We start from the raw sequence: 27422 nt of genomic DNA, 5'->3' as shown, positions 1-27422 counted from the left end.
CCTCCACCTTCAGAGGGCAGAGGGAGAAGAAAGCCAGGCCTGTGCCAGCGTGGATTCTCTCCTCCTGTTACCAACCTGGTGCCAAGGCTGCCATCTGCCTCTTAGGAGTGCTGCATCTTTACATGTAGCTTAGAGTGAGAAATACACTTCTGTAAGCAGCTACGATCAGCCTGACACGCTGATACTGTTCCATGAAACAGGACTCCCCCTGTGCACATACAATGCCTGACCAGCACTGGAAGAAAACATGTATTTAAGTCTTATTTTTAAAGACTTAGCTTTCCTTTACCTGTGTTGTGACATCCTCAATGCATTGGGTCTTGTAAAACCAAGGGGGAGCTGCTAAAGGTGGACCTGTTTTGTGAAAGCAGCCTGAAGCCATGAAAACTACCAGTTGCTCCTGTGCATCAGTTTAAGAGCAGCTTTAATAAAAGTTGTAGTGAGTCAGAAAAACACGGATCTTACACCACTGAAGGGTTTTTGGTAGCAGACTAAGCCAAAGTGCCTTTCAGGGAAAGATGATACTTGAAGCTAAGAATATCATCCAAGACTTCATAACTAAAAATACATAAAATTTAACACCCTTGCCATTTCACTGTAACCTTTCACAGGTGATAAAAGGCTGAACAGAAAACAATAAAATCATCTCTCCAGCCTGCAGTCCCCAAGAAGTATATTACAGGAGTTTCTTGGAGAATACAGTCCCCAGGACAGAAAAAATATATATATATTACACAAAGTATCCTCACGTATTAAGTTTTGCATCGGGAAGGCAGGATAGAGCATCCTGCCACAAAACAAAAGGCAAACTGTACATGGCTCTTCCCTCCTTAGCTGCGCAGGGTGGCCAGGCGGGACTGCATGGCCTCGATGTCCTCCTCCTCATCAACAGCAGCCGTCGCTCCCGCGGCCTCGGGCTCCGGCAGAGCATCTGTGACTTTACTGGGTGCTTTACCCAAGGCCCCTGCAAGCAAACAACATAAAAAGGCCCCTTAGCGTGCGTTAAGTCTTAGTTTAATAGCCAGCAGTTTGTAATTGAAATTATGTCAGTTATTTGAAATAATTCAGCCAGACAGTTTGAGTTTACAGGCCCTGCTGCTGACGCTGTTGTATTTGTCAGGCTTCTGAGGACAGCGCTCTGCTAAGAAGAGCTCCAGCTCTGTGCTTCTCGTTCTCCTCACCGCCCCACTGCGACAGCCCGCAGCACAGCAGGAAGGGAGCTTCTCCGAGTGAGGAACAGGAGGCAAGAAAGCAAAAACAAAGCAAGGCAAGAGAAACGAGAGAGGGCAGCGTGCCAGCAGCAGCTCGCAAGGTGAAGGAGTGGGGGCACTTGGCAGGCAAGGTGTCAGAGCTGAGCGCTGCTCTGGCGCTGCAAGCACCAGCCCCTTTCACAAGAAACTCAGGTAAAGAGCAGTCTGAGCATTGCCCAAGTCAAACAGCTAAAAGAGCAGCTCAGCACCTCGTGAGGTGTAAGGCAGGAGCTTTTGTTTGCCTAGTTATTATTCAGCTGCTCAAGTCGTGAACGGCATTGTACAGCCAGGAATCCCAGGGCAGCCTAGGAACTGAGGCAGTGAAGCAAAGTTGATTCCCTGGCTTCATTAACAGTAGTGTATCTATCTGCCCAGGCACACACATTTTACCTTGTTAAAAGCAGCCAATACAGACAGGAGTCTGGTCAAGCCTAAATGATAAACTGCAGCGACTTCAGCTGCTGCTTTATTGTTTACGCTTCGCTGAACCTCGCTGGCTGCACCACCCGCCTTCCCTGAAACCAGTCTGTCAGGCACTCCTTCGCTTTTAGGGAAGGTAAAGGCACCTCTGGGAGGCCACAGTTGTTAAGCCAGGACAGATGGAAGTTTAAAGCGTAGCACCTTGGTAGTTAACAGAGCAGGAGGAAGGCCCCTCGCTCCGCAAACACACGCAGACTCACCCGCTGTAATTTCGAAAAGGATTTTGTCAATCTCCATCTCTGCTTCCTCCTCCATTTCGTCCTCATCCTCCATGCTTTCAAAGGTGTCCTCTAGCATTTCCTCGATAATGCCAGCCTGCCAGGAAACAAAAGGGCAGCACGTGATGGTCTCAGAAGCAGCAGAGAGGACAGGTCCCCCTGTCAGCATCAGGTTGTGCCTACCCCAGGCATTTAACAACTGCCACAGGCGTGCTGCTTGTCTGCTGCTCGAGCTTTCCTGAACAAGGCTGCTCTGTTGCACGAGGGCTGCCCAACACGCTCACCTACAGTTTAAGCCTGCATCCGTACAGCTGGTGCGTAAGAAAAGCAGTAAGAGAACTGAAGATGAGCTGTGCGTTCCCACATTCAGACCCCACAGCTCTTCTTCACTGGTGTTGCATCTCTACATATCTACAACCCCAGTTACTACACATCTGCAGTCACAGAAGCAGCTGTATTTCACATGCTTCCATCACAAAGCATACATTTTACAGCCTGTTTTACAACTTAGGTCTCACATAAACTTTCCTTTTTTCTATCTGCATTTAAATACACCCCCTGCAGGGCCTGCAGCCCGTATATGGCCAGATTGTTCTGGTGCACAGTCATAAAATTGTTAAGAAACAAGCTGGTTTCACCCAACCAATCTTGAGCAGCATGTAAGAGGAGAAAAGAACAAGATTTTGGCAGTTGAAAATAAGCACAATAAGAAACAAGTACACTATAAAATCAGAGCACTTCCATCAGATGGAGACACCACGCTAGGTGTTCTAAAACCAGCATCAAGATGGCTGGTTTGCCTCAGATGGGATTTTCACTTTCCCACTCCACAACGGGCTGTGGTGGGTGTCCTGTAACGAACGCTGCCCTCCTTGAGAGCAGGAAATTTGCTCTCCCTCAGAGCAGCTCAGGGTTCAGGGCAGTCACTGGGGTGTGGGCATGAATCCTGCTTCAAGCCGTGGTTCCCCAAGCCCTTGGGACCACCAACCACAACTCCTCTGTACAGGAACAACCCTCCTCCTTCCACCCTCTACTTCAGCAGCTTTTTTCTGCTGTAAGCTTTGCACCAAGCACGTTGTGGGTATCACTAAGTCACAGTTCTCCCCACAGACAGGAACTTGTTGCAAAGTTCCCAGCCAGTAACGTGCTACTTCATTTCTGCTCCTTAGAGCTACACCAGACACCCTCCCTCAGACTATCTAAGCAGGTGCACAGCCCTCCAGCACACTGCTCAGCCACCTCTTGCTCACCCAAGTCTCTCATTTAAGTTACAGATCTTACCTTCATCATCTCTTTGGACAATTCTCTCATTGTCGCTTGGATTTCAGGGATTTTTACTAGGTTCTGCATAGCCTTCATGACTTCCGTGCTCTTCTGCAATGAGCCTGCTACTCTGAGGACAGCTGTGAAGGAGAGGCAGAAAAAGCTTGAACAATCCAGGCACCACCAAAAGCAGAGAAACCATATCCTGTTATAGAAATTTGAGTTTAGGCATTTTTAAACGTATATCTTTCTGTTTTATCCTTGTCTACCTTCCTGGAAAAGCTCAACTCCTTACACATCTGAAAAACCAAGCATCTAGCTCCCGTACAATTAGCTGGAGTTGCCAGATTGTCAGCAGAGATTTCCACCCAGGTGGACGCAGCTCATAGAAGAGAAATCCCTGAGGAGCTTCTGCCTGTGCTCCTCAGCAGCCAGAGGTCTTACAGAGGTGCCCACCAGCATTGCTGCAGTCCAGCTCCACATCTAACTGCTGACCAAGCCAGCGACCTTCTGCCCAGGTAGTAGAAACTCTGGCAGAAGTCCTAGTGAAACAGCTTCACAGCAAAGGATAAGCTGGAAAAATAACCCTGAAGTAGATACACTAAAAATGTGTAGTTTAAGCTGGATTTACCAAAAAGTCTTTCCAGAAGCTGTTCTCTTAACGTAGCTTATACGTTAAGCTTATAGGCTCTTCTCACACATGTTGATGTACCATGACCAAAGCATAATAGTTAAGACTTCTCTGAGGTCCTTGAGTTCTCTCATCTGAACTTGCAGCTTCCTAGTCATGGCTAACGTACCTGTTTGTGGTTAACATGGTCACTCCTTAATGAAGCAAATGAAGTTACAGCATGTTACTTCTCACAGTAATACTTCATTTCTCTACCATTAAGAACCTTACACTTACCAAACTGACTGAAATCTTGACTTCTGCAGTCATTGCTTGAGCTGAAGAGCAAGTTAATACAAACTCCAGACTGAATTCTGGATTACCTCCACGTATATGAGTCCATACATATATATATGTGTGTGTGTATTCACTCTACTCATGGATGTCAGTCCTAACCAACTGGAGCAGAATATCAGGACGAGGCTGTCAGTGCTGCTCAGGTTTGTGCAAAACCAGCGTGTGATTACGGGTAAAGTCACTGCTGTGACTGTGTGAGTGCCTCTGCCTGCTGGGGGCAGGTGCCCAGCCTTGCTGGATGCACAGACAGACCCGCAGCAGCCGTACGCCTCCAGGCCTGGTACAGGAGGAATTTCCCCAGATCCCGAAGCCCAGCACTCCCAGCTGCCTTTAACAAGAGCAGCTCTGCTTCCACATTCAAGCTCTCCCAGCTCATCCTGTATTTAACCTCGGTGCTGCAAATAGAAATTGGAGAGCGGGGAAAGTCCCCGTACTCGGGCTGAGCCGTTCTTACCAAGCTGGTTCTTCATCCCCATGAGAACAGAGTTCATGTGAGCTTTGGATGCGTAGAGTTTGCTCACGGCCTTCCGAGAGCGAATCAGTTCCTTTGCCAAGATCACACACGCGTCTTTCTGACCCTTTTTGGCAGCGTCCTTTATTGACCGTTTCACCTTCTCCTCCTCTCTCTGAATATCTGGAGCACGGAAACACAGACACAGCAAACATTAACAAGCTGCTGAGGATTTGGAAGAAAAAAGTCATTTGCTGGAGTGGATTTTCAGTGCAAAGAATCGTTTCTACTTAATTCCAGATTCACGTTACTGAAAGGCCTTGCTCTAGGCTGATTTACATATTAGCTGATTAATTCAGCTACATATTAATAGCAAAATTCTCTTTACTCAACATCAACCTCTGCAATTTCCTTTGTAATTAGGGTACTGTGAATGGCTGCCCAGAAATATTGCTGCATGAAACTGAGCTAAGGTGAATTCTTAAGGAAAAAAGGTCTAGTAAGAACAAAGCAATGAGAACCTTACCTACAAAGTCAGAATAGCTTCACTATTACACCAGCCTGATACAAATAGATACACACATATACACATACACACACTTTAATTACTGTACTGATTTGCTGCTTGCAAGATTACCTCTTCCATGTTCATTCCCAGCTGGAACAAAGTTACCACAAGGAGATAAAACCAGTCTCAACAGAGGGACAGGAATTTTTATCCGTGAAAATACTCACCTGTCAGACGCCACATTCACAGCTTAACCCACATGCCTATCTGTGTGTGAATCCGAGGGATGTTAGAGGAAAAAAAAAATGTTCTCATCATTTCTAGATCCCTGAGATGTATTTATCTGACAAAATATGCTCTCAAAGTTTGTAGAAGGCTGATCACACAGAGGCTAAAAGGTTTATGTTACCCTCAACAACAACAACAACAAAGCACGGCCACTTACACAATGAATTTACAAAGGTGCTGAGAATTACTTAGAACCAATGATTTCTTCATTACCACCAAAAAAATCTTCACACTTGCAGACAAACTTAATTATTCCCTCAGGCACAGCTCGTTAAGCCTGACGTGGGTACCCAGCCAAGTCTGTGCTCCTGCTTAAAGAGTTACGGCCTTGAGTTTGCACTGCTCATGCTTTAAACACCTGCATCAGGTGTGAGCTGGCACGTTCACATTATGAGCTGTCTGCCTGCTACCAGAGTCATGGATATTCATCAGGGGAAACATGCAAACAAATCTTTACATATGGCCTCAAAGAGCCTGCTCAAACCCTCCTAGCATCCAGCGTCATTCAAACCCTTTACATAAAAGCAAGCTGGAGCAGGAGTACTGCACTGAGCCTGTTCTCAGTGAGCACAAAGAGCTGGAAGTGAAATTAAACGGGCATCCTTAAATAATGAAGGTTTCTCTAGCAGATCTGTGGTGTCTGCTCACACACCTGCCTTGCGAGACGATGCTGGCTGCGTGCAGAAGCAGCCAGGTACCTCAAAAACCTCAGTGTAAGAGATGCAGGAACAAGTGTGGGCCACTCAACCCCTCCCTTCTCCAGAGTCAGCAGTGAATTAGCCACTGACAAAACGTGGCTCTGGAAAACCTTGTCTTAAAGGAAAGGAAGAACTTGGATAAGTAAGGGCCAGGCACACCTTCCTGCAAGGGGCTGAAGGAAACGACCACAACAAATACCGCTACAAATAGCTTTGTTTGAGTCTTTTTGATTTACACCAGAAGCTACACACAGGCAAGAACCAAAATATGACCTTTTACAAAAGCAAAAGCACCGAAACACACTTTTTGGCATAGGCTTTGCCACAGGAGCTAAGGCGCCCTGCCTGTACTCCGGACGAGTCACTCTCCCAAGCTCATTCAATGGCTCGTTATCCTACGGGACTGGCAGAGATCTGTAGGACTGCAATCAGAAAAAAAAAAATACTTGTTGCTTCCTCAGTATTATCTGCAGAAACTTCACAACCTCACAGACATCTATCTGTATGTCAGGCACGGGAGTGAGCCAAGTCCCAGCTGACCAGAGCAGGTGAGACAAACGGCTGAGGTGCTACAGCTGCAGAATACAAGATTCGTGGCAGGGAGGGGGGACTGAAGGCAGCTGGGTGGCAACATCCCTGAGCAAAACCCAGAGGCACAAAGCGTGGTGCTGCCTCCAGACACGTGCAGCACAGCCCTCCTGAGGGAAACGAGGGCAGGTCCCAGCTCGGCATCCTTCCTTAGAGCACAGCCACTGCTGGGGTAAAATACTGAAATGGGCATAAAGATGAGAGGAAACCCAAGGTCCATGAAGCCATTGGCAGCGAACACGTGGGTGGTTTGTTCCCATGAAGTGATTTCTAAGACATGCTTTGCTGTAAGATCAGCCACACGCCTCAGCTGGCCTGCGCCTGACACAGCCCCACAAAGTGCCTTGGTGAGCCCGAAACAATTCACAAGGAACATCGCCACGCGTCAGCGCTCCTGGAAGAGGCACAAGCCCTGAACTCATCCCACGGAGGGGAACAAAGCCGGGCTGTGCTGCACCAGCATCCCAGCACCTCCCTCCAACGAGAAGGGACCGGGTGGGGGAAACACAAACCCAACCAGCTGGGGCTGAGGGCGGGGAACAGCCTCCAGGAGTCACCGGGAGCAGGCACCACAGGGCTGCCGCCACAAAGCCTTCACCAGGGCTTCTGGGTGAAATCACGAGTCAAAGATGAGTCAAAATCTTCTCGCCAAGGGCCTCCAGGACGCCCTGCCTCACCGGGAGCAGGTGTAGCTTGGGTTCTTTGGAGACTTTTTCTTGGAGAACTTGGTGGCGAGGCCGTTTTGGTAATGTGGATTGTGTAAGGTTACAAAATACCTGAAGGAGGATGAGGAAGGGAGGAGGAGAGGAGCACACACCTCTGATCTGCCTGTCGATCACCCGCATCTCCTTCCGGATCTTCAGGGACCACTCATTGACCTCAGGAAGGGAAGGAGCGACAGTTACTGGGAATTCAGGTAAAAAACGTTACCCGCTTGTGGGTTTTTGCCACTTCGCCATTTAACAACAACGGAAAGCGCTTAAAAAAGCACAAGCTTTAAGCGACGAGCGACAAATATGTCGTTATTAAACCCGAATGGCAACTAAAAATGTCGTTATTTAACCAAAATCGCGGTTAAACACGCCGCTTTTAAGCCCGGCTGTGGCCGTGAGGCAGCGCCTGCCCCTCCCCCCCCCGCCCCTCACCATCTCCTTGGGCGGCTTCTCCGGGGTCTTCCCGAACAGCCCCATGGCAGCGCCCGCCGCTTCCGCCCTCACCTCCCGGGGCACGGGCGGGAGCGCTGCGCATGCGCCGAAGCCCCGCCCTGCCCGGCTGCGCCTGCGCTGAAGGCACCGCCCTAGCGCGGCTGCGGTGGGTGTGGGTGAGGCGCGTGTGGCCACGCCCCTTCTGGTGGCCACGCCCCCTTTCGGTTGGCCACGCCCCCCGTGGGTTCAGGCCACGCCCCCCGCGCTGCTCGGGCCGGGAGGCGGTGCCGGTTGGGAAAGGGTTAAAAGAATAATAATAGGGAAATTAAAGGGATTAACGGTGGAATAAAGAAAGGGAAGGGGGAAAAAAGGAGAAAATAAAGGAAAAGGGAGGAAAAAGGAGAAAAAAAAAGAAAAAGGAGAAAAAAAAGAAATGGAGAAAAAAGGAAATGGAGAAAAAAGGAGAGAAAAGGAAATGGAGAAAAAAGGAGAGAAAAGGAAATGGAGAAAAAGGGAGAGAAAAGGAAATGGAGAAAAAGGAGAAAAAAATGGAGAAAAAAAGAAAATGGAGAAAAAAAGGAGAAAAAAAGAAATGGAGGAAAAAAGGAGAAAAAAGGAGAGAAAATGAAATGTAGAAAAAAGGAGAAAACAAGAAAATGGAGAAAAAAAGGATGAAAAAAAGAAATGGAGAAAAAAGAAAATGCAGAAAAAGGGAGAAACAAAGAAATGGTGACAAAAAGGAGAAAAAAGGAGAGAAAAGGAAAAGGAGAGAAAAGGAAATGGAGGAAAAAAAGGAGAAAAAAAGAAATGGAGAAAAAAGAAAATGGAGAAAAAAAGGAGAAAAAAGAAATGGAGAAAAAAAATGAGAGAAAAGAAAATGGAGAAAAAAAAGTAGGAAATAGGGAGAAAATGGAGAAAAAAGAAAATGGAGAAAAAAAGGAGAAAAAAAAGGGGTAAAAAGAAAATATAGATAAAAAGGATTAAGAAAAAAAAACTGTAGAGAAACGCTTGGAGGCAGGCACATTCAGCAGGCTCTGCCCGGCTGACACCATGGGCCGGGGCCTGGCGGCACAGCCAGCCGCTGGGCGTTATCCACACCTCCAGCTGTGCCCGCCGTGGCTCTTCTGCTTAATTAGCAGAAAAGCTCGTTAACAGCAGCTTGTGCCATTTATCAGAGGCACTGGGTCGGTGAAGCAATGGAGGGCGTGCAAACAGCCTGCAGCCCAACGAGTTTGCCGATAAGCCGGAGCCGTGGCCTAAAACAGAGCCAAAATTTCGCTGTGGTGCCCCTTCCCCTTCCCCGCCTCGGTGCTGCAATAGGAAATGAGGAAAGAAGAAGTACTCACGGTTAAAAACTGCTCCTGTGGGTATTAGGAGAGCGTCCTCCTGCCATGACACCCGGCGACTGCCTGGAGGGGGGAAACATCGCTTGGTTAGGAAGAAAAAATTGGTGTCCGGGTCTCCTGCACGGAGGAAACGATGGCACAAAGCTCCCAAATGGCTGCAGGGAGGCAGCGAGGAGAGATCCGAGCTGCAGGAGGGACCTGCGGGCAGGTCTCCCCTTTATTTATCTTTTTATATCAGATGGGCAAGAATCAGGAAGGAAATAAGAATGACACTCTTGCTTCTACCATGTTACATTAAACAAATCAACCCCCCTTTCTCATTTATTCACCTTTTCTTCTGCGTCATTGTAAATGAACACTCCTCCCCCTCAAAAAAAAAAAAAAAACCCTTCAGGTTTTAGATAATTTCTGAAAGCTACAACCAAAACTAGAGTTTCTTACTGAAACACAAAGAAACAGACTGTTGTTGTTTTGTTTTGTTTTTTTTTTTTCCTCCTGGCATCAAACATCTCGCTCTTCTCCAAGAAATCTTAAGTCACTTCCAAAAAGCCCCTTGGAGCCTGGCACGTTTGACCTTTTCGAGCTGTTTCAGGCCCCGCAGCCCGTTCTGCTGCTTCGTGATGGTTCCGTAGAGGGACGCTCTGAAGTCTTCCTGATGTCCGCAGATAGGGGTACCGGAGAGGATCTCTGCCTGATAAAGCCATTAATTAGAATGGTTAATTAGAAACGCCCCGCTCAAGCTGAGAAGACTTAGGAACGAAGAAGCTGCAGTGTGACACCACTGCCTTCAGCCTGGTTGGTGACAAACACTGGAGAAATGAATCCCGGCATCACCAGGAGACGAGTTATTAGTCACAAAAGTTGTGTTATATTTTTATTGTCTTCACAGATAAATCAGACCAGCAAGACATCTGTAACCATACACACAAAATATTTATCAAAACAATTAACGTTACAAATCTCCTTTTAAAATAATTTATTTCACGGATTTTTTTTTTTTTTTTCAATGGTACTGGCTTACAACATACATTATTCAACAAAGATGTGCTGAACAGACTCTAAAAGAAGAAACACTTAAATTAAGCAATTGTCTCTGATTCGGTGGCACCCACATCCTGACGTGTAAACGTTTGCTGGAACGCGCTCCTCTTGTAGGCTTGATTTTTGTGCTTCCAAAAAACAGCATCGAGTTTCGGGGTGTTGAAAAGAAAAGCGAGTTACCGCACGGTTACGTCTGCATTCAGTTCGACACACAAGGCAACCAAATGATTCTGTCGTTAACGTTAGCTTCATGTAGATCTGAGCTCACGGCACTAACATTGAAACTAAAAACTCCAAACCACATAATCTGGGAAGTGACTAACATTTAAAAGGCAAGCAGGAATACCCCGGGAGCTTACAAAGGACAGTGGCGGCGCAGGGCTAAGAGGGGGAATCGTGTGCCAAAGGCTGCGGGGGCGTGTAGGGCTGCTTCTTTTTGTACGAAGCCCACCTGCAGACGGGGCAGCAGTGCCGCCCCCCGGCCAGCCACATGACGATGCAATTCTGGTGGAAGACGTGGCCGCACGGCAAGCCCATCAGCAGGCAGCCGTGCTGGAAATTCTCTAGACACACAACGCATTCCGTACAGTGCAACATCTCGGGGGGCCAGGCCGCCCAGTCTGGCTCGGCGTCGCCCGTGGTGCTGTAGGAGCCGTACGACCTCGCTGCTTTCCCTTCGTACGGCTCGCTCGGGCAATATTGGCTGGCACACGAGCAGGGCTGGGCACGGCACCGCCGCTCTCCGGCGCTGGGCCCGTGAAATGTGTTTGGTTCATCGTCCTCCGAGCCTTCCCTTTCGCTGCTGGAGACCTCTCTGGTTTCGCTCTCAGAGTCACTTTCGCTGTCTTGGCTGGCTTCCAGCAGCTCCTCGTCGGGATGGCCGCCGAGGCATTTAAACCTCCAGATGGGTAAGTTTTTGATGTAATCGGTCGGTATCAGAGGGTGAAGCCAGAGATCGGGGAAGGCCAGTCGCTCCAGGAACAGGTCTGGGTCTTCGTCCCAATCCGAGTCAAAAGGGAAGTGCTGGAAGGAAGCAATGGGATGAAACAAGTAGCTGGTGTACCAGTCCCACAGGCTCGACAGCCACTCCAGGTTATTCGCGTTGACTTCGTCGGCGTTGTTGTGGCGCCGCCTTTTTTTCTCAAAGTAGTCGATGAGCAGCCCGTGGCCGAGGTACGTGCTGAGGAAGAGGGCTGGGTGCGAGGAGTAGAACATCCAGTCGGCTCTCACCCAAGAAGCCAAAGTGGTTGTGTTAGAGTACCTGAAGAGTTTTAAACTGTACTCGTAAAAGCTGTCTAAGTAAGGTAGTTGCAAAAAACCCAACACGGGCAGCCAGGAAATAATTAGTAGTGAGTTATACGTCCCTAAAGTGCTTATAAGAACCACAAAACGCTTTATGGTAGCGCCCTGTGTAATGAACAGGTCCATCCAAGCCATCAGATTGACCAAAACTAGGCTTAAAACAAACAAGTCGTTAACTTCGGGTTGTAGGGAGCGCAAAAAGGAATCCATGGCACGTAGTGATATGAATTCACCAGTGTTATTCCCATACCTGTAGATCCCCTCGGGAGTCCTAAGTATGTAGGAGGGCGTCTTGTAGACACCGATTTCTGCCATGTAACTTTTATTGTCCCAGTTTTCCACGTTCACAAAAATAAACTCTACTCTTCCAGTAAACTTCACACTTAGTGCGGAGAAGAAGGCCGGAGGCTGGTCGAGGTTGGCAAACAGGTAGATTTTCACCCGGTACTGGTCGCTTTTGTTCCATTCTTCTCGTAAATGTTCGGAGTTGTAGATGGTTTTGATCCGAGAAGCAGCGTGGGCTGTGATCCACTTGAAGATGTGCTCCACTTCGATCTTGCGCCCGCTGTATTCTTTGAGCATGACTTTGCCTTTGGAGGTGCTGGTTTGCGGAACTGACATGATGAGGGTGGACTTCAGCCAACCCCTCCTCCTGCAGTATCTACAAAGAAAAGCGCAAGTTAGATTATGGTTTTATACTCCTCAAGCTGCAGTCCTTACATTTCCTTAACGAGCCCCAAAATTAAACACGGTGAGCACCTGGGAGTTTTACAGATAACAGCAGGAAATACAGGCACCCAAATATTCTCTGACAAAGAACATTTATTTTATAATATGTTTGCTACCTTACAGGAACGCTGTAAAGAGATATACTTATAAAACGCTGGAGCGGAATGGTGTTAATTTCCAGCAGTTATTAGAATAAACGAGGCCGTACATTAGTCATTCATGCTTGAAGACTTTTTTCTCTTCGCTCTAAAGCTTTAGTGTTAGGAGCTATTTTTCCTAGGCATTCTGGCCAAGAAAACAACCATTACAAGTCAGTGTCCCACTCTGCTTTCCCAAACCTGCAGGTAACCTTTTCCCAGTGCTTCCTTCCATCCCAGTTTTGCCAAGTGGCAGCCAGGTGAGGTTAAGGAGCCTTTGATGAAGCTGAAACGGGGATGCACTTCCTACTGGGGCTGTTTTGGAAGGATGCCAGCAGGTTGAGAGGTGTGGTGAGAGAGCTCACCACAAAAACCAGCGGAGGAGGAAGCAGGCACGTGCCACCAGATGGTTTGGGCTGAGAGAACACTCTCACTGCCTGGGACAAGCTCATGAGCCATTTGCCTCATTCACCAGCCACCTGACCCACGTCCTTTTTGGGTCTATCAGTGTCTCTTTAGCCAAGCACAACTCCTCTTTTCAGCAATCTGAATGTAGCATTTTTAGGAGCTCCAAGATACCGCCCACTAGTAAAGGTATCCTGTCTGCTACTGCACGTGGTGCTCTCTGGCACTTCAGCTGCAACTTCAACTATTCAAGAGGATTGACTCAGGAAAACAACACACTTCTTATATTACAAAAAACACCATTTATGTGTTAATTTAAAATATAGTGTTTTATCATAATAGTAAGACTAATTAGGAGCCATGAAAAGAGAAAGATTGCCAAACATGTAAAATGTTCAAATACCAGTGTTTTGATTATCCAAGATTATTTTGCTAAACTCTGCAAAATCTAAGGATTTCCCCTCATGATTAACTTTGTGATTTCCGTAAACGTTTAGGGTTAAGGTATGTAACACGTGTGCATATCCATGCATGTGACTGGAATTCTAGACAAGATTTCTTGTCACGTGAAGCAAATGCTTCCAGCAAAATGTTGTAGAAACCACTGCTTTTACGGTGGTACAGAATTATTAACAGCTTCTGTGACTCTGCTTCTCTTCCTCATTTGAAATCATACACAAACATCAGTGAGCCTTGCACAGTGTGCTGTATGTTGTCAAAGGGCGTGCTCAGGTTTAGATATAAACATTTACGTATTTGTCAGGGAACAGGGCTTGGCAGCAACCCCGAGAAGCAGGCACCGCTTCCAAGGTTCACGCTAACCTGTGTTTCCCCTTTCCAGATGGCAATTGAGCAACTCTACAACTGATACAGCTCTCCTGGACGGGCTGTATGCGGCTTTGTGCTAAGAAAGCACAGCTCTTGTCCCCAAATGCCTTTACTACAAGGCTGAATTCTCCTGTTCACTCCCTTCCAGTGCTGCACTACGCTCTGCAGAGTCTGATCACGCAGCTCCCCGTGATGCTTCAGGAAGCTGCAGATCTGTGCTGATGTTGATAAATAATGCAATATTCAGAACAGCCTTTAGCAGCGAGAAACACCAGAAATAAAGGCACCCTCGATCACAGCTGCTTTTACAAGCCCTGCTGCCACAACACAGCTAAGCCTTACGATGTTCTGGGGATTGAGGTAATCCTTTAAGAATATACCTGGGGTCACTGGAACAGTTAAAAGTGCCCGTACGTATGCCGAATCTTGACACTTTCTTCACCATTTTCTCCCAGTGGACTTTACCCACCAGTGGACTTCTGTCGTTTGCTATGACCTAGTGACAAAAGAGGTAACCGTTTAGTATCACAGTAAGTTTGCTTCCCAAAATAAGGAATAAATATTATAAAAGTAAAGATCTGGTCACCCCTGCTACTGTTTTCCCCTTCCCTTAGGGCTTACAGCAGTAACATACACCAGGTCATCACACAAAGTGCTTTTGGAGAGTGAAGCTCAAAGACAGAAATAGAGTTTCTGCAGAAAGGCAAAAGTGCATCATCATTTTAAGCACCTGCTAAGCTAATAAAATCAGTGACACTTAAAAGCTTTGGGAAAACAACACAGCTATTGTTAACTGGTTCATTGTAGGAGACAAAGGGAAATTGTATTGCAGGTTCCTCTTCTTTGCAGTAAAGAAGACAATTATTTTATTGCCACGCTCCATTAAAGTTACAGCACACCAAAGACATCTTGTCTCAGAGCAAGTAAAACATGTTATAGTGTCTGCACATGGTACCAGATCAGACTGCCAACAACCACTTCCGAGCAGCAGAAACTAATGATCAAACTGCTAGATAAGGCCTACAAATCTCGTCTCCTTACCCCTCTGCCAGTGACTCACTCTGGGAGTTCATGTGGCTGTTCCACCAACCCCAGACGTCCCATCTGCAATTTCAGGATGATAATTCAGTGCGATAGATCCCAAAGTCTAATTCCTTATAACCTAATGCATTAAAGGAGTACTCCTGGTTACCTGGATGTAAGCTTCCCCAGATGCAAATGCCAAAAAATATGTGCCATCCTCTGACTTATCACTGCACAGGGAAGGGAGGTAGAAGAAAACAACTGCCTGCCTTTTGCTGGCAGGTAGTTCTGCATGACATGACCGATCATGCATTATTCCATCAGCAGTCACACTTTCTATTTTGGAAATGCCTCACGTGCTTATGCAAACTGACTGGCAGCCACTCGAAAATGTGTTTTTAAATTAAGTTCTGAAATTTTCCATTTGTTCGGCGTTTGTTTACCCCCCGTTAAACTTCTCCCAATTGTTTTCAGACTCAATAACCCGAAATGGCAGTTTTCCTCGGTACGGCAGGTTGGCAGCAGGACTAACAGCTCTCTGCGTACAGGCTGAGGCACAGCTGGAAAGCGTGGCTGGCTGTTGAGGCTCAAAAAAAAATCATCTGATTTGTGGTAAGCAGCATCCACCCAGAAAGTGAAAACATACGGGGTCACTCAGCACAACCCCCTATAGAGGGGAACAAAGTGAAACTGCAGCTGGAGGTCACGCTCCCATTCCTCTGAGCCCACCGTGTTTAAATACAATCACAGGTGAACATCTAGATAGGAGTCCCTCAAGCTGTTATCAAAACACACATGTCAGTCAGAAAAGGCTTTTGGCTTCCCCAGGAACTAGGGGAATGTAACCTTCAAGCACCAAGATAACCAGCTGGGGAAGCCTCCTGTGCTTTGGATGCTTCTTTACATCCCCTAAAACTGTAACTGAAGCAATTACCGTGGATATTTTAAATTTCTTCCTTTTGTATGCTTCAACGAAGAGAGTGCATTCCTAAAGACCCCTAAAGACACTTCTGTCAATAGATCCTCTGAGCTACTACAGTATGACAAACACACCTGATGTAGAAATGAATCATTAAGATTTATTAGTAAGCATCCCAGTAAAGCATTGCTAACTCTTACTCTTTGGAACAAGAACTCAGATCAGTTGCTCCCCATATCCTGTGCAAGCTCAGTAAAAACCTAGCCTGGTTATTGGGCTATTTGTATTTTATTTTGTAAAACCAGATTAATTCCCGTCCTCCAAAAAAAGCCTGTCCTCCTGCAGAAAGCTGTTTATGTTTTAAGACAAGGCCAGAACCGGCAGTTTTTATTTACTAACTGGATAGCACGAACCTTACTATGGTTTTGCACGCTTTGCAAAATGTCTTGGTCTCATGCTTTACGTCATTACAGCTAAAAAAAAAAAAAAAAAAAAAAAGGCATTTATTGCAGCTCCTCCTGCAGCCAACACCCACTTCAGCACTGGGAGTTCACCACAGAGACAAGGGATTTTGGAAAGCAATCATCTCTGGGCAAGGGGGGGGGGGGCACAGAAAGCAACCCGAGGTTAAGCAATCACAGTGTAATTCGGGTGAAATTAAAGATAACTTGCAAACACTTGTAACAGGCTTTATTTAAGAAGTGTGATTTTTGATAAGCTAGGAAATGTAACTTAAAAAAAAAAACCTATGACTGAGGAAACCAGGAGCTGGAATGCAAAAGAGGCCTGCAAGTTCTTCAAGTTCTTCAAGGATTTTATATTTTAAGCAAGGGGGGGGGAAAGATGTCAAATCCTGCATTTCTTCCTAGCAAAGGCTTCCAAAAATATGTTAGAACCAGTCTGAGAATCTACAAGGAATGCCAAAATACATAAATAAATATATTGAAAAGGAAGAGCTAGCAAAGAAAGAGAAGCAAGAAATAAAAAAACAAGTAAGGAAAAAGGCAGTTTAAGTTTGACTATGCAAAGAAACATTAGAAGCTGCACCAAAAGGTTTCTCAACCAATTGAATAAAACCAGAAGATGGGAAAAAGAAGTAGGCTGGAGATACAGGGAAGGTAGAAGCATTGAGTAATTTGGGTCTCAGAAATGAAATGAATGCTCTGACTCAATTTTCAGATGACGAGGAGATGGGTGGCTATGGGCAGGTCAGCAGGAGTAGGGAAAGAGACTGCCACCTGGAGATGGAAACAGAACTTAATGCACTTAAAACCAGTAAGCAGGCTCTCTGGCAGCGAGCTGTCACACAACCAGCACACAAAGCTGCAGAAGCACCTGCAAAGATTTTGTATAAAAACACTGTCAGGGTAATTTACGCTCTGACTGGAGAGTGAGTAACTGTATTTAAGAAAAAAATATCCCACTACTTTGATCTCAGTAGTATGCAAAACTGTAGGGCAAATGGTAAAGGCACAGAGCCAATTACATTTTCCATCCCCTTCCAGCATGGAATGACTGAAGTTGTATCATTCCTGCTTCAGCTGCGAGTTAAAAATCAATCTTCTCCTGGAGAGAAAGAAGCGAGTTTCAAGACAAAGGAAACGTCGTAATCTTGGCAGAGGGTCCAGCATTATGCCACGTGGAAAGTTTTCTAGAGGGCTGGAGATAAATTTTGTGTTAAAAAAAATCTGAAAGTGAATCAGAAATTGGCTAAGGCAAGAAAATATCAAAATGCCAACGCAGTAGTAACAGGCTCCTTAATGGATTTATCTCGGAGATCAGCTGAGCATGTACTCCTATTAATGCCCCTCCTGCAGAAAGCTGAAGGCTCCCAGAGCCATTTGTAGATGGCATAAAATTGGGAAGCACGTCTAGGTACAAAAGAGGATTATAATGCCATCCAGGAAGAGCCGCACAAATCTCGTAATGCAGGGTGTCAGAAATGAAATTGAATCCCATAATGAACAGGACACTCAGGGAGTTCATCAGTTAGAAACGACGAGGAGAGGAAAAGCTCTCGGGTCTCTCAGTTGATCCACCAGGAGCTGTGAGCCATCAATATTACCTGGCTGTGAAATAAACACATCCTGGGAAATAGCAGGCCTGACAAAAACAAAGCGGGTGATTGATCTCAGGTATCAGGAGGAGCGGGGCAGGCGTTAGGAGTCGCAGAGACTAAAGGGCAACGCCAAGTTAAGCACAATGAGAACAAATTTGCCATGAAAACTCTCAGACCAAAAGCCGGGGAGATTTCTAAGAGGAGTGGAGCAGTCGGTAGGAGTATTACACACAGGGGACTTCTGGCTGAAGAGAGAGAGCGAAGTGTTTTATAAACACATATTCCATCTGGCAGAGGTGAAGTCAGTGATCAGGACGGCCCCTTTCAGCCACAGGCCCTATTTCATATTCCAGAATTCAAGACAAAGCTCATACAGAAGAAAACAGAACAGAAATCAGGTGTCTTTTAGGAGATCAACTAGCATGGCTGGGAAACAACCGTGACATTTACGGGGACACGAGCCCTTCAAGCTTCCCTCGTTACTGGCTGCGCTCACGTTCTGCAAAATATCAGCTGTCAGAGTGACAAATAATACAATGCAGATAATCCAATTAATCCATTAATCATCTTAAGGGGCTAAGAGAATCCAATAGGATCAAAGTAACCCTGCCATTTCACAATCCCGCACCACGGAATAGATCTGCACACCCAACCCAGGTTCTGACTGCTGGCTCCGAGCTGGTTCTTCCTCTACAAATGAATTTTACGTTGTTTTGGTGGAAGAACCAAAGGAAGAAGGAACTGGAGAGAAGATTAGGCTCTCGGTGGGCATCTAGCCACAAGCTTCCTGTGAAATCTCTGACACAAGTCTCTTTGTAGTGCATCTGTGAACTGGGGAGGACCATAAAATACACCAAAAGGTCAGCAGATGCTCAATAATGTCAAATGCTGCAGGTAAGATATCCCACTGAGACGTGCAAAGCAAACAGAGAAATAGAGGAGACTTCCAAATCCCCATCTATTTGTGTATTTTAATTTTCTTCTTTATTTTCCACTGCATATCGAAATAACTGAAAAGGTAACTTTCAGACACAACAGGTTAAAAAAAAAAGTAATCTGAGGACACATGATGCTGAAAGTACTAAAATCCTGATGATTTCAACAGGTGTCTGCAGAGGTAGCTTTCGCAGTGAAGAGCTCTCCTGACTTTGAATTAGACAGAACAGTCCCACAAGATGCCAATCAAGAACCTAATTATTCAAATCAATTTGATCCATATGTTAAAATAGCCACAGTTATGACATTAGAGAAGCAAACGGGCTTTAAAAATAAATATCCCAGAAAAAGAAACACATAAATGTTTTGTAAAATAGGGCAACGTGCCTCTCCTGCTTAATCCGTAACGAAAGCCTCTCAGGTAGATGCAGAGATAGCGCCCTGACTGCCGGGTAACTGCCACTAAGGCAGCTGCACCGTAATTTCACGGGTACTGTTATGTCTTTGTATGAGTTATTTTACAAAATGTATTCTTAAAATGCCATTAAAAGACGCAGATATCGCAGAGAGTCAAGGACACGCTGCTGCTGTTGAAGAGTTTGCTCTAACAATACGCAAAGACAGATTCCTCTCCTGGTGCCCCAGCAGTATTTGAGCACTTCTCTATTTTTCTGCTCACTTAAATCAGATTTTGCTCAATCTCTGTTAGACGTAGGGATTTCAAAACAGGTCATTGTAACAAGAATTGGACTCCGTAAGTCATGAAGCTTACACCTGGGTCTGTTTGAGCATCACAAGGCACGAGAATTCAAGTCAGATTGGCAAAAGGAAGAGCTAACAACACTTTGTGGTATCCCAACTCTCATTTCTTTAATCAATTCTGGTTCCTTCAGTTATTGTCTCTTCATCCTCTGACAGAGAAGTCATACAGAGGACAGAAACATACGAACCACTTGATGTATAAGAATTACTGCCACGTGATGGAAGAAAGAGCTTCTACATATATCAAAGATACTAAACAGGATTAAACAGTGGTTTTTTATTTGGGGAATAATCCTTGCCATGTACCGCACACAAGCCTTTGCCCTGGAATGAAAGCACCACTCTCGACAAGTTGCTTCCACCTCACCAACTTGCAGCAACCTGAGTACTTCACAAACCACAGCACACGCAAGGATAGTTTCACATGGAACCTGGACGCTTTGGACAAGCAGCTTTTTCAAGAAGACGCCCCGAAAATCAGTGCTTAGAACTAGCTGTTACCCGGTCTCACGGCCACTGAAACCTGAAGTAACCTCAGTCACAGCAAAAACACCCTGCCGATTTGTTTGCTTTGCACATTCAACAGCCCTCGTGCCTCGCTGGTTCCATTAAGTGCCGTGCTGGTTGTGTTTGGTACACGGCACCAGAGATGGGAATGCAAAAAAAAAAAAAAAAGAATTCAGAGCAGAAAGGCAGAGCTGTGAGATCGTCACAGCAGAAGCTCGGAGTTAAGTGCTGCACGTTGGTTTTTAAAGTTTTTTTTTTTCCAGTGATGGAAAAATATTCACCTTGGCAGCATCCCTCAGCCATGATGAGCGCGTGCCATTAAAGGAAGAGAAAACTGTATCCAAGTGAAAGCACCAAGGGGAGCTCCGACATTATCCAAGCTGGAAGGCAGCCAGGGTACCAGGTGTCAGGCACACCTGCTCATCCTAAGAGCACACAAAACTCTGAATGCACACAAAAACAATCAAAACTTGGTTCACACAAATAGCCAGAACTTGGTTTTCTAGCTTGGCCACAAAGACAGCTCCAAGAGCTCATGGAGACCGGGCACTGGGGGTTGTACCAGGGCTGAAATCATCAGGAAAAACAAAACCTGGGAGGGAGGAGACACCACGCGGGGAATCCTCCCAGGAGCAGCCACCCCTCACCCAGCCTGGGCACGTCGGTCTCTGCACGGAGCACTCCGCACATCCCAGCTGGAAAAAGCTGCGTGATTTCGCCAAAAGCCAAGCTCATTTCTAACTTCTCTAACGAACTGGGAGGGTTGTGTGTGTGTGAGAGCTGTCAGGCCGGCTCGGCAGTTTCCCGTGTGAGATATCCAGACCCCTGGAGGCCCAGGAACTCTTCCAAGGTGCCTGCAGAGGGCAAATGAGCAAAGGAAGCTTCATATCGCTGCAAAGAGTCCACGCACTCCCTGAAAGGCTTTGGATCCACAAAGATATTAAAAGAAGCGTTGGTCTGTTAAGCTTCCTCTTTATTTTTCACAGAACCTTTTGTAATTAACTGTGAGGTTTCTATCCTTCCACAGACAAAACAGAAGCAGGAATATTGGGACAATCCACATTTAGAAATACATCTAATTAAAGCTGAAGGATGTGTTCTTTATTAGAAGCATGGGGAAAGGCCCGTTCACGTTATTCAAGATAACATCAATACCTTCTGCTTGACTCTCTGCACCTTTACTCATCGGGAAACATTTCACACGCCGATTATTGTTCTGCATTGTGCTGATGGAACAATTTCCACAGCCACTCTGCCCCAAGGACTCACAGCTGGCTCAGAATCCATCCCTGTGGATTAGAGGGTCTGATTTTTCACTATTATTTTTAACTTTCCTCTTCTGAGAAAGAGACGATGAGGTATTTGATCAAAATGGGCAAAGATGGAAGACTAAATCCATTGTAGCATGCAAAAATTAACTTCCCCATAATTGCGTGTAGTTTCTCAAGGAAGGTGGGGTGCTCTGAGCAGAGGCTGAAAACGAATGAGCTGCTATAATCAGTGAACAAAGGTATGAAGGCAATCAGAGAACTGTTAAGTTTGAGCTGAGGGTATTCCACACCCTTGGCTGGGTAAGAACATTCTCAAGAAGGCTACTGAAAGTTAAAAGTGGGTATCCCATGGGTGAATGGTCCTGAAGCTACTGGGAACAGCACAAATACTGAACAATGTGTTAGAAATTAGCTAAGAGCTTCCACTATGTTCCTCCTAACAAGAACAACCAGTCACCGGGCAAATTTAGGAAGGCAAATATGAAAATTCCTCTACACACAAGCAAAAGCAAATGAAAACAGAAAGAAGATCACCAAAACCCTGCAGCAACATCCCTCGCTCTGCGATTACACCGCTCGAAGCCGCAGCTCAGGTGCAGATCAGGCTGGGATTTGGGAGAGGCGTGGACGTGGCACTAAGGACATGGTGTGGTGCTGGGACTCTGCAGGTCGGGTCGGTGGCTGGACACGGTGATCTTCACACTGTCCTTTCCAACCAAGGTGATTCTGTGACCGTATGATCTGCATCCACAGCAATGCTTCCTGCACCTCTTCCAGGCACGATGGAAGAGGTTTCAAAGCCAGGAATAAAGCTCCCTTTGTTTCTCTCTACTGCCATGCCACAACACAGACTCTTTTCTAAAGCACCTATCTAAATTTAGATTTTAACTTCGTTCCAAGAAGATTTTTATCTGTAGATCATTTACTCTATGTTCTTAAAAAGGCCACAATGACTACGATGTTGTCAGATGCTGCTTCCAGAGACTGACCAGAAAACACAACCCACAGCAGAGTGTAACAAAGCCACTGCTCCGTGTTCCTCCTCTAGCACCAGGCCAAGCAGCACCAGTCCCTGCTCCAGCAGCTACCACTCGTTCTCCTTGCCAGCCAGAGAAGTGCGTAACGGCAGCTGACAAGCAGGAAGAAAAACATAAAAGTGTTGAGATCATGAGCTAATACCAGAGAGAACTTGCTGCTGTCTGTGGAAGCTCCACGCAGGAGCACAGGGCACTCGTAAGCACTACGTGGGTAAACAAATCACCGCTGAACCTGGCTGCTTTGCTTGTGGACCTCCAGAGAAAGAACCACAGCCACAAAACCTTTCGTTGCCTTGTGTATGGATTTCAACTTTCTTCAAGAAATCCACCTTCCTGGCTCGAAGTGGTAAACTCACTTCTGATTTTGTCAAACATATCAAGAAATATTTGTAGTTTCCTCTTTTTGCTTTGGTTCTCTGCAGACAGCGTTTGCCATCACACCCCCAGCTTGTGCCACCCCAGGAATTTCATTTGCACGCACTGGAAAACGAAAATCATCCTCCCAGTCCCCACGTTCTGATCCATCGTCGTGAAGCCTCCGACACCACCTCAACCAAGCAGCACTGCACCAGCCGAGCCAGAACTCGTCCTCTCCCTCCACTGCTTCCACGTGGAACAGATCCACAGTCAGAATCCAAAGCTTTGCAAAGGAAAGGGATGTGAAAAGAGCAGGCAAAGATCCGTGAAAGGACAGGAAGAATCTAGTGCAGGAGGGAAGCTAGGGGAGGGAAGGGAGCGAACGAAAACTCAGTGATGAAAACTTGAGTGAAGGCAAGAATGAAAAGCAGAAATTTGATATCTTTAGTGGTTTTTATTGTCGACAAGGAGACAAATAGCGTTCACCAAGTGAATTATTCAGTAAATTCCAGCTTTTTTTTTTTCCACAGCTATTGTGACCAAGTCAATAGCTGTTCAAATATTGCCAGAACGATGACAACATTTATCACACTTGAGGTATCAAAACGCAGCCTGTTTGATTGGCTGTTATAAAGCTAGCTGGAAATATGTTATGATTAAAATTCTGCAAACAACTGACAACAGAGAAGTGCCTTATTTTACTCCTGTGACCAGTATGGAGAAGAGAGGAGGTTTTTCATAGCATATTCATAAAACTATTTGTCAGCAAGCTGGAAGACATTCACTAAATTTCCTTTCAACACTTTCTCTCTGCTTGAAGAATCCCTTCCTGTATGATTTAAGCCTGAAACTTAGACTCAATGATCTTTTCCAAAATACAAATGCCATTTCGACCATGAAGGTTGTCTGTCCTCCTGTTAGCTATTTTAGGGTGAGCTCTGATGTGGTTAATGATGCAGCTCTAGTACCAGCAAGTCATTAGATCCTGAAAATCTATTTAGATAGAAAACATGAAGAGAGGAGACCAGACAAACCATTTAATCCAGGAAGTAGAGCTCTCAGCTAAACAATGAACTGTCTAGTGGAGAATTCTGCTTGCCTGATGTGGCCGGTAGCAATGAACTTTTCCCTAAACAAAGTCTTATCAATGAAGAAGTTGATGAGGAAAAGTAGTTTTTACATTTTGGCCTAGATTACTCATCTTATGTTCTCACATGATATCTCATATGATGATGAATTGTTTCAGAACCCCATCTGCAAAAGCCTGTGTCTCCTCCCCCCAGTTTTCCTCCCCAAACGTTCTCTCATTCTCACGCAGCCCTGGCGAAGCGTGCCATAAATCAGCGAGTCCACGAGCTTTGGGGAAAGGCAAATTCCAAGCCACCAGAACACGTTGTGCAACCAGCCTGCTAGCCTGGGAAGCAGCACGCTGAGATCTTGCCTTCGTGAAGAGGTAAGAGAGGCTGTAAAAGCGCTCCAAGCCCCTGAGATAATCAGACACAAACCAGTTGGGGCTGAGCACGGAGCAACCAAAAGAAGAGCAAGACCAGAGGCACCCCTCCTGTGCCAGCTGGGAGCACCCACCCTTACTGCACCTACTTCACACAAACTCGCACACTATCAGGGCCAAGCACTCGCATAGTTCATGCAGTTAAGTGTGTGCTGCTTTGAATGTTTTCTACTTGTAAAGCACCTGGCTTTCAGGCAGCAATCCACAGAACAACAGGTTTTCTTCTTCTCTGTGTGGGAACTCAGTCACCTCCATCCCTGCTTGGTTTTTAGAACAGATTTGCCTCTTATGATCTCCCTGATATCATTCGTCTTTGCCACCATCTCTCTGTTGCTCACTTCTCCTGCTGGTTAACCACCCCCATAAACTCCTCCTTTGAGACATATATTGAACGTGATAAATACATGAAAACAAACGATCGAATTTCTGTACCTGTACCAGCCAGATCCCATCTTTCGTATCTTCTACGAGCTCATAGAAGTGCATTTCACCACTGAAGTTTGTACTTGAAACCGACTCAGAGGCCTCTTCCTCCTTGAGAGCAGAATAAAGCTCTCCTTCCATAAGGTCACCTGGAAGAGAGACAGTTGGAGAAACGCAGTTAAAACGCCACTTATGAAAGATGATTTAATAATGACAAATCCTATCACTAATGGCAATTTGATCTCAGAATGTAGTTTCTCTAGAGATATTTAAAATAGTTTCTCAAAACCCTTTTCAGTATGAAGGCAACTGAACTTCTACTATGATGTTATTTTAATTCAATCTCCAGCAACCTGACTGTGAACAATTTGACTACGCTTCTGATTACACAGGTGTACCACACACACAACCACACACACAAAAGAATAAATGAGCATCCTCTAAGCCTCGCTACCTGAAAATAATAGTATTTCAGTGGCAGACAGCAATTTTAATTCACGTATCTTTGCTTTCATTTCACAGGACAATAATTTTGCAGCAAGCAAATTCTTAACGCCGCTAACTCAAGCAGACTTCCAGAATTTCAATCAATAATTTGGCACTGAAAGACACATTGGTTGTCCCACTGTGAGGAAAGATCTAACACAGAACAGTTTAGCTGTTGGACTCTGTTTGCAAAGTTGCAAAAAAAGTTCCCATCAGCTCCATCCTAGTGACATAAGTAGCTCATGGTAAAATTGTTCTGATATTTCCTCCGTAATCTCATTTCCTTCCCATGCTTTGTTTCACAGCCCTTACAAACACCGTTAATGACAATCAGTATTTTGGTAACTAATCTAGTAATCTTGAAGAAACGAAGTCTGGTTCAAAGAGGCTGTTTCCTACAAGATACTCCAAGAAAAAAAAGCATTGTGTTACAAGGGAAACCCTTGAGAGCTTTCAAAAAGTATTCACAGAACTTAAAATTTACATTACATACAACACAAAAATATAGAAAAAAAAGACCTGCAAAGCCTATCGGTGCTAGAACTGTTTCCATGACATTTTGAGAAGTCAGTTAATACAGTTTGTTTGGAGTTAAACACTTCCCTGCAGCATTTGCAGCCCAAACATAATGACATCATGGAAGTACGTGACAGCCAAGGAGTGAAAGTGATTGGAAACAAAAATGAAACTGCCTAATGCTTCTTGCTGTGGGAGCAGCAAAGTGAATAAACAACATAAATAAACAATGAACAATAAAAGCAAATTAGATTTAAGTGTCCAGCATTAATATCAATTATTAAAACGAGGTAGCATTTTCGGGTCATGGCACTGACTATATTCATCCAAATCCTTCTCTTTTTCTGTCTGGACTTTCGAGCCCCCTCGCTGCCTGCCCAGAGCACCAGCAGGTTTCTCTTTCCTCTATCAGCAGCCCTTTGATCATCGATTTAACAGCAGCTACGCAGGCTTCCCTGCTGGGCTGGCACTAGGGTTATTACATCAGCTCCATCTCCCAAGCCCTTTGGGCCATCTCCCTCTGCCTGCCCCACGCCAGCAGCCGCACTTTCAAGGCATTTTGGCAGCTCTGTCCACCTTCTTCCTTCCTCACCCCTCGCCACTCAGCACCCCCCAGAAGCCCACCTCTTTCGCCTGCTTTCTGCCAACTTCTCAAACGCTCCCCTGCCTTTCCCCAAGCCATCTTTAGCTCGCAGGATCTCCTTCTGCTCCTCTTCTACAACAGCTCTGCCTGCCTCCGTGCCCACCTCTTCTGCTCCTCACCTACGGAAGCACCGCTTCCATCCTGACAGCAAGACCTGCAAGAAAACGAGCCAGCCGGGAGGGAAAGGAGCAGGCAGCAAAAGCCGGCCCCGGCTGGAAATAGCAACCCACGAGCCTGCATATATTTGGCTCCTTCCCTCCTCGCTCCTCACGGCGGATGACATTCGCTTTCAACCCCGACACAAAACCTCGCAGCGCGACCCACACCGCCCACGGTCAGGCCGAGCTGGCTTATCAGAAATAACCCTTTCCCCTCGGGGTTTGGGGAGAAAAAAAAAAAACATTTCTTGGCAGCCTGGCGGAGGCCTTCTCCTCCCCGCTCGGCGTTCCCAGCGTTTCAAACGCCGCGGAGCTTTTCCACGTCACGAGCCCGGAGCTCCCCCGAGCCTTCCTCCATTTCCCCCGCTGTGACACCTCGAGTTTGGGGGCACGCCGGGCCCCTCCTTGTGTGCATTTATGTGGCGAAAAGCGTTGAAAAGGGATAAATTGAGGTGTTTTTATATGTTTTGAGGCCCCTGGTTGTGGGCACAGCGGTGCCCTGATGCCCTTGGCTGGAGCCCCTGAGGCTGTGGCTGCAGCAGCGGGCGGTGGAGGTTTTGTGGCTGCTTGAGGCCTGGAGGGAAGGAGGAAAGGAGGCAGGAGGGGGAAGGAGAGAGGGAAGGATGAAGGGAAGAAGGGAAGGAGGGAGAGAAGGAGGCTGGAGGGAAGGAAGGAGGGAAACAGAGTGGCAAGAGGGAGGCAGGAGGGAAGCAGGGAGGCCGGGGGGGCAGGAGAAGGAGGCCCCTACCTGACTTCTCCACCAGCTCCCGGACATCCTTCTTCTCGGGCAGCCCCGAGTGCCCCAGCCCCCGGCACTCCAGGATGGTTCGCAGCTTCCTGAAGCTCAGCGCCACCGGGTCCACCAGCTGCGTGGCGAAGAAGCCGGTCTCGTACCACACCACGGCCTCGAACACCCTGGCCAGGACGAAGAGCAGCAGGAAATAGAGCAGCAAGAAGCACAGCTTCAGCCACATCTTCCCGCCGGGCTGGGGAATGAGGAGGAAGAGGAGGAAGAAGACGAAGGGGGAACGGGGCGAGGGAAGGGGGCGGCAGGCGGCGGCCGCGGGGCGTTGAGGGCTGCGGGCCCCCGGCCTCCCTCCCGCCGCTGTCCCCGCCCCGGCGGAGCCGCGGCCGCCGGCGGAGACATAACAAGTGACGTGCGGGGAGGGCA

General features: G+C 46.6%; 1 protein-coding gene across 7 annotated transcripts; it reads right to left on the bottom strand.

The window, feature by feature from the left end:
- Positions 1-407: 407 nt before the first annotated feature.
- Positions 408-27422, bottom strand: LOC137855467 (charged multivesicular body protein 3). 7 transcript variants are annotated; one of them, XM_068679626.1, is made up of 7 exons: positions 27000-27361; positions 24458-24597; positions 7529-7589; positions 4633-4812; positions 3230-3351; positions 1931-2045; positions 408-964 (listed from the first exon to the last, which is right to left on the bottom strand). In XM_068679626.1, exons 1-7 carry the CDS (start codon positions 27223-27225, stop codon positions 831-833), a joined length of 978 nt encoding a protein of 325 aa, XP_068535727.1. In that variant the 5' UTR covers positions 27226-27361; the 3' UTR covers positions 408-830. The 7 variants fall into 7 exon arrangements, with proteins under 7 accessions (XP_068535727.1, XP_068535724.1, XP_068535725.1 ...); XM_068679623.1 differs by lacking the exons at positions 24458-24597; positions 27000-27361 and adding an exon at positions 7857-8011; XM_068679624.1 differs by lacking the exons at positions 7529-7589; positions 24458-24597; positions 27000-27361 and adding an exon at positions 5365-5505.

This window comes from Anas acuta, chromosome 4, assembly GCF_963932015.1.
Source record: "Anas acuta chromosome 4, bAnaAcu1.1, whole genome shotgun sequence".
NCBI classification, from domain to species: domain Eukaryota; kingdom Metazoa; phylum Chordata; class Aves; order Anseriformes; family Anatidae; genus Anas; species Anas acuta.
Note: the sequence above shows the minus strand (reverse complement) of the source record. Positions and strands in the feature narration are given on the sequence as shown.

What these genes read in the sequence shown, in the direction of transcription:
- LOC137855467 (XM_068679621.1), bottom strand. Translation starts at nt 27,225, where the DNA reads ATGTGGCTGAAGCTGTGCTTCTTGCTGCTCTATTTCCTGCTGCTCTTC. An exon ending in GGAGCTGGTGGAGAAGTCAG is followed by an intron (nt 24,598 to 26,999) that starts GTAGGGGCCTCC and finishes TCTCTCTTCCAG; the next exon opens with GTGACCTTATGGAAGGAGAG. An exon ending in ATGGGATCTGGCTGGTACAG is followed by an intron (nt 14,141 to 24,457) that starts GTACAGAAATTC and finishes TTTTGTCACTAG; the next exon opens with GTCATAGCAAACGACAGAAG.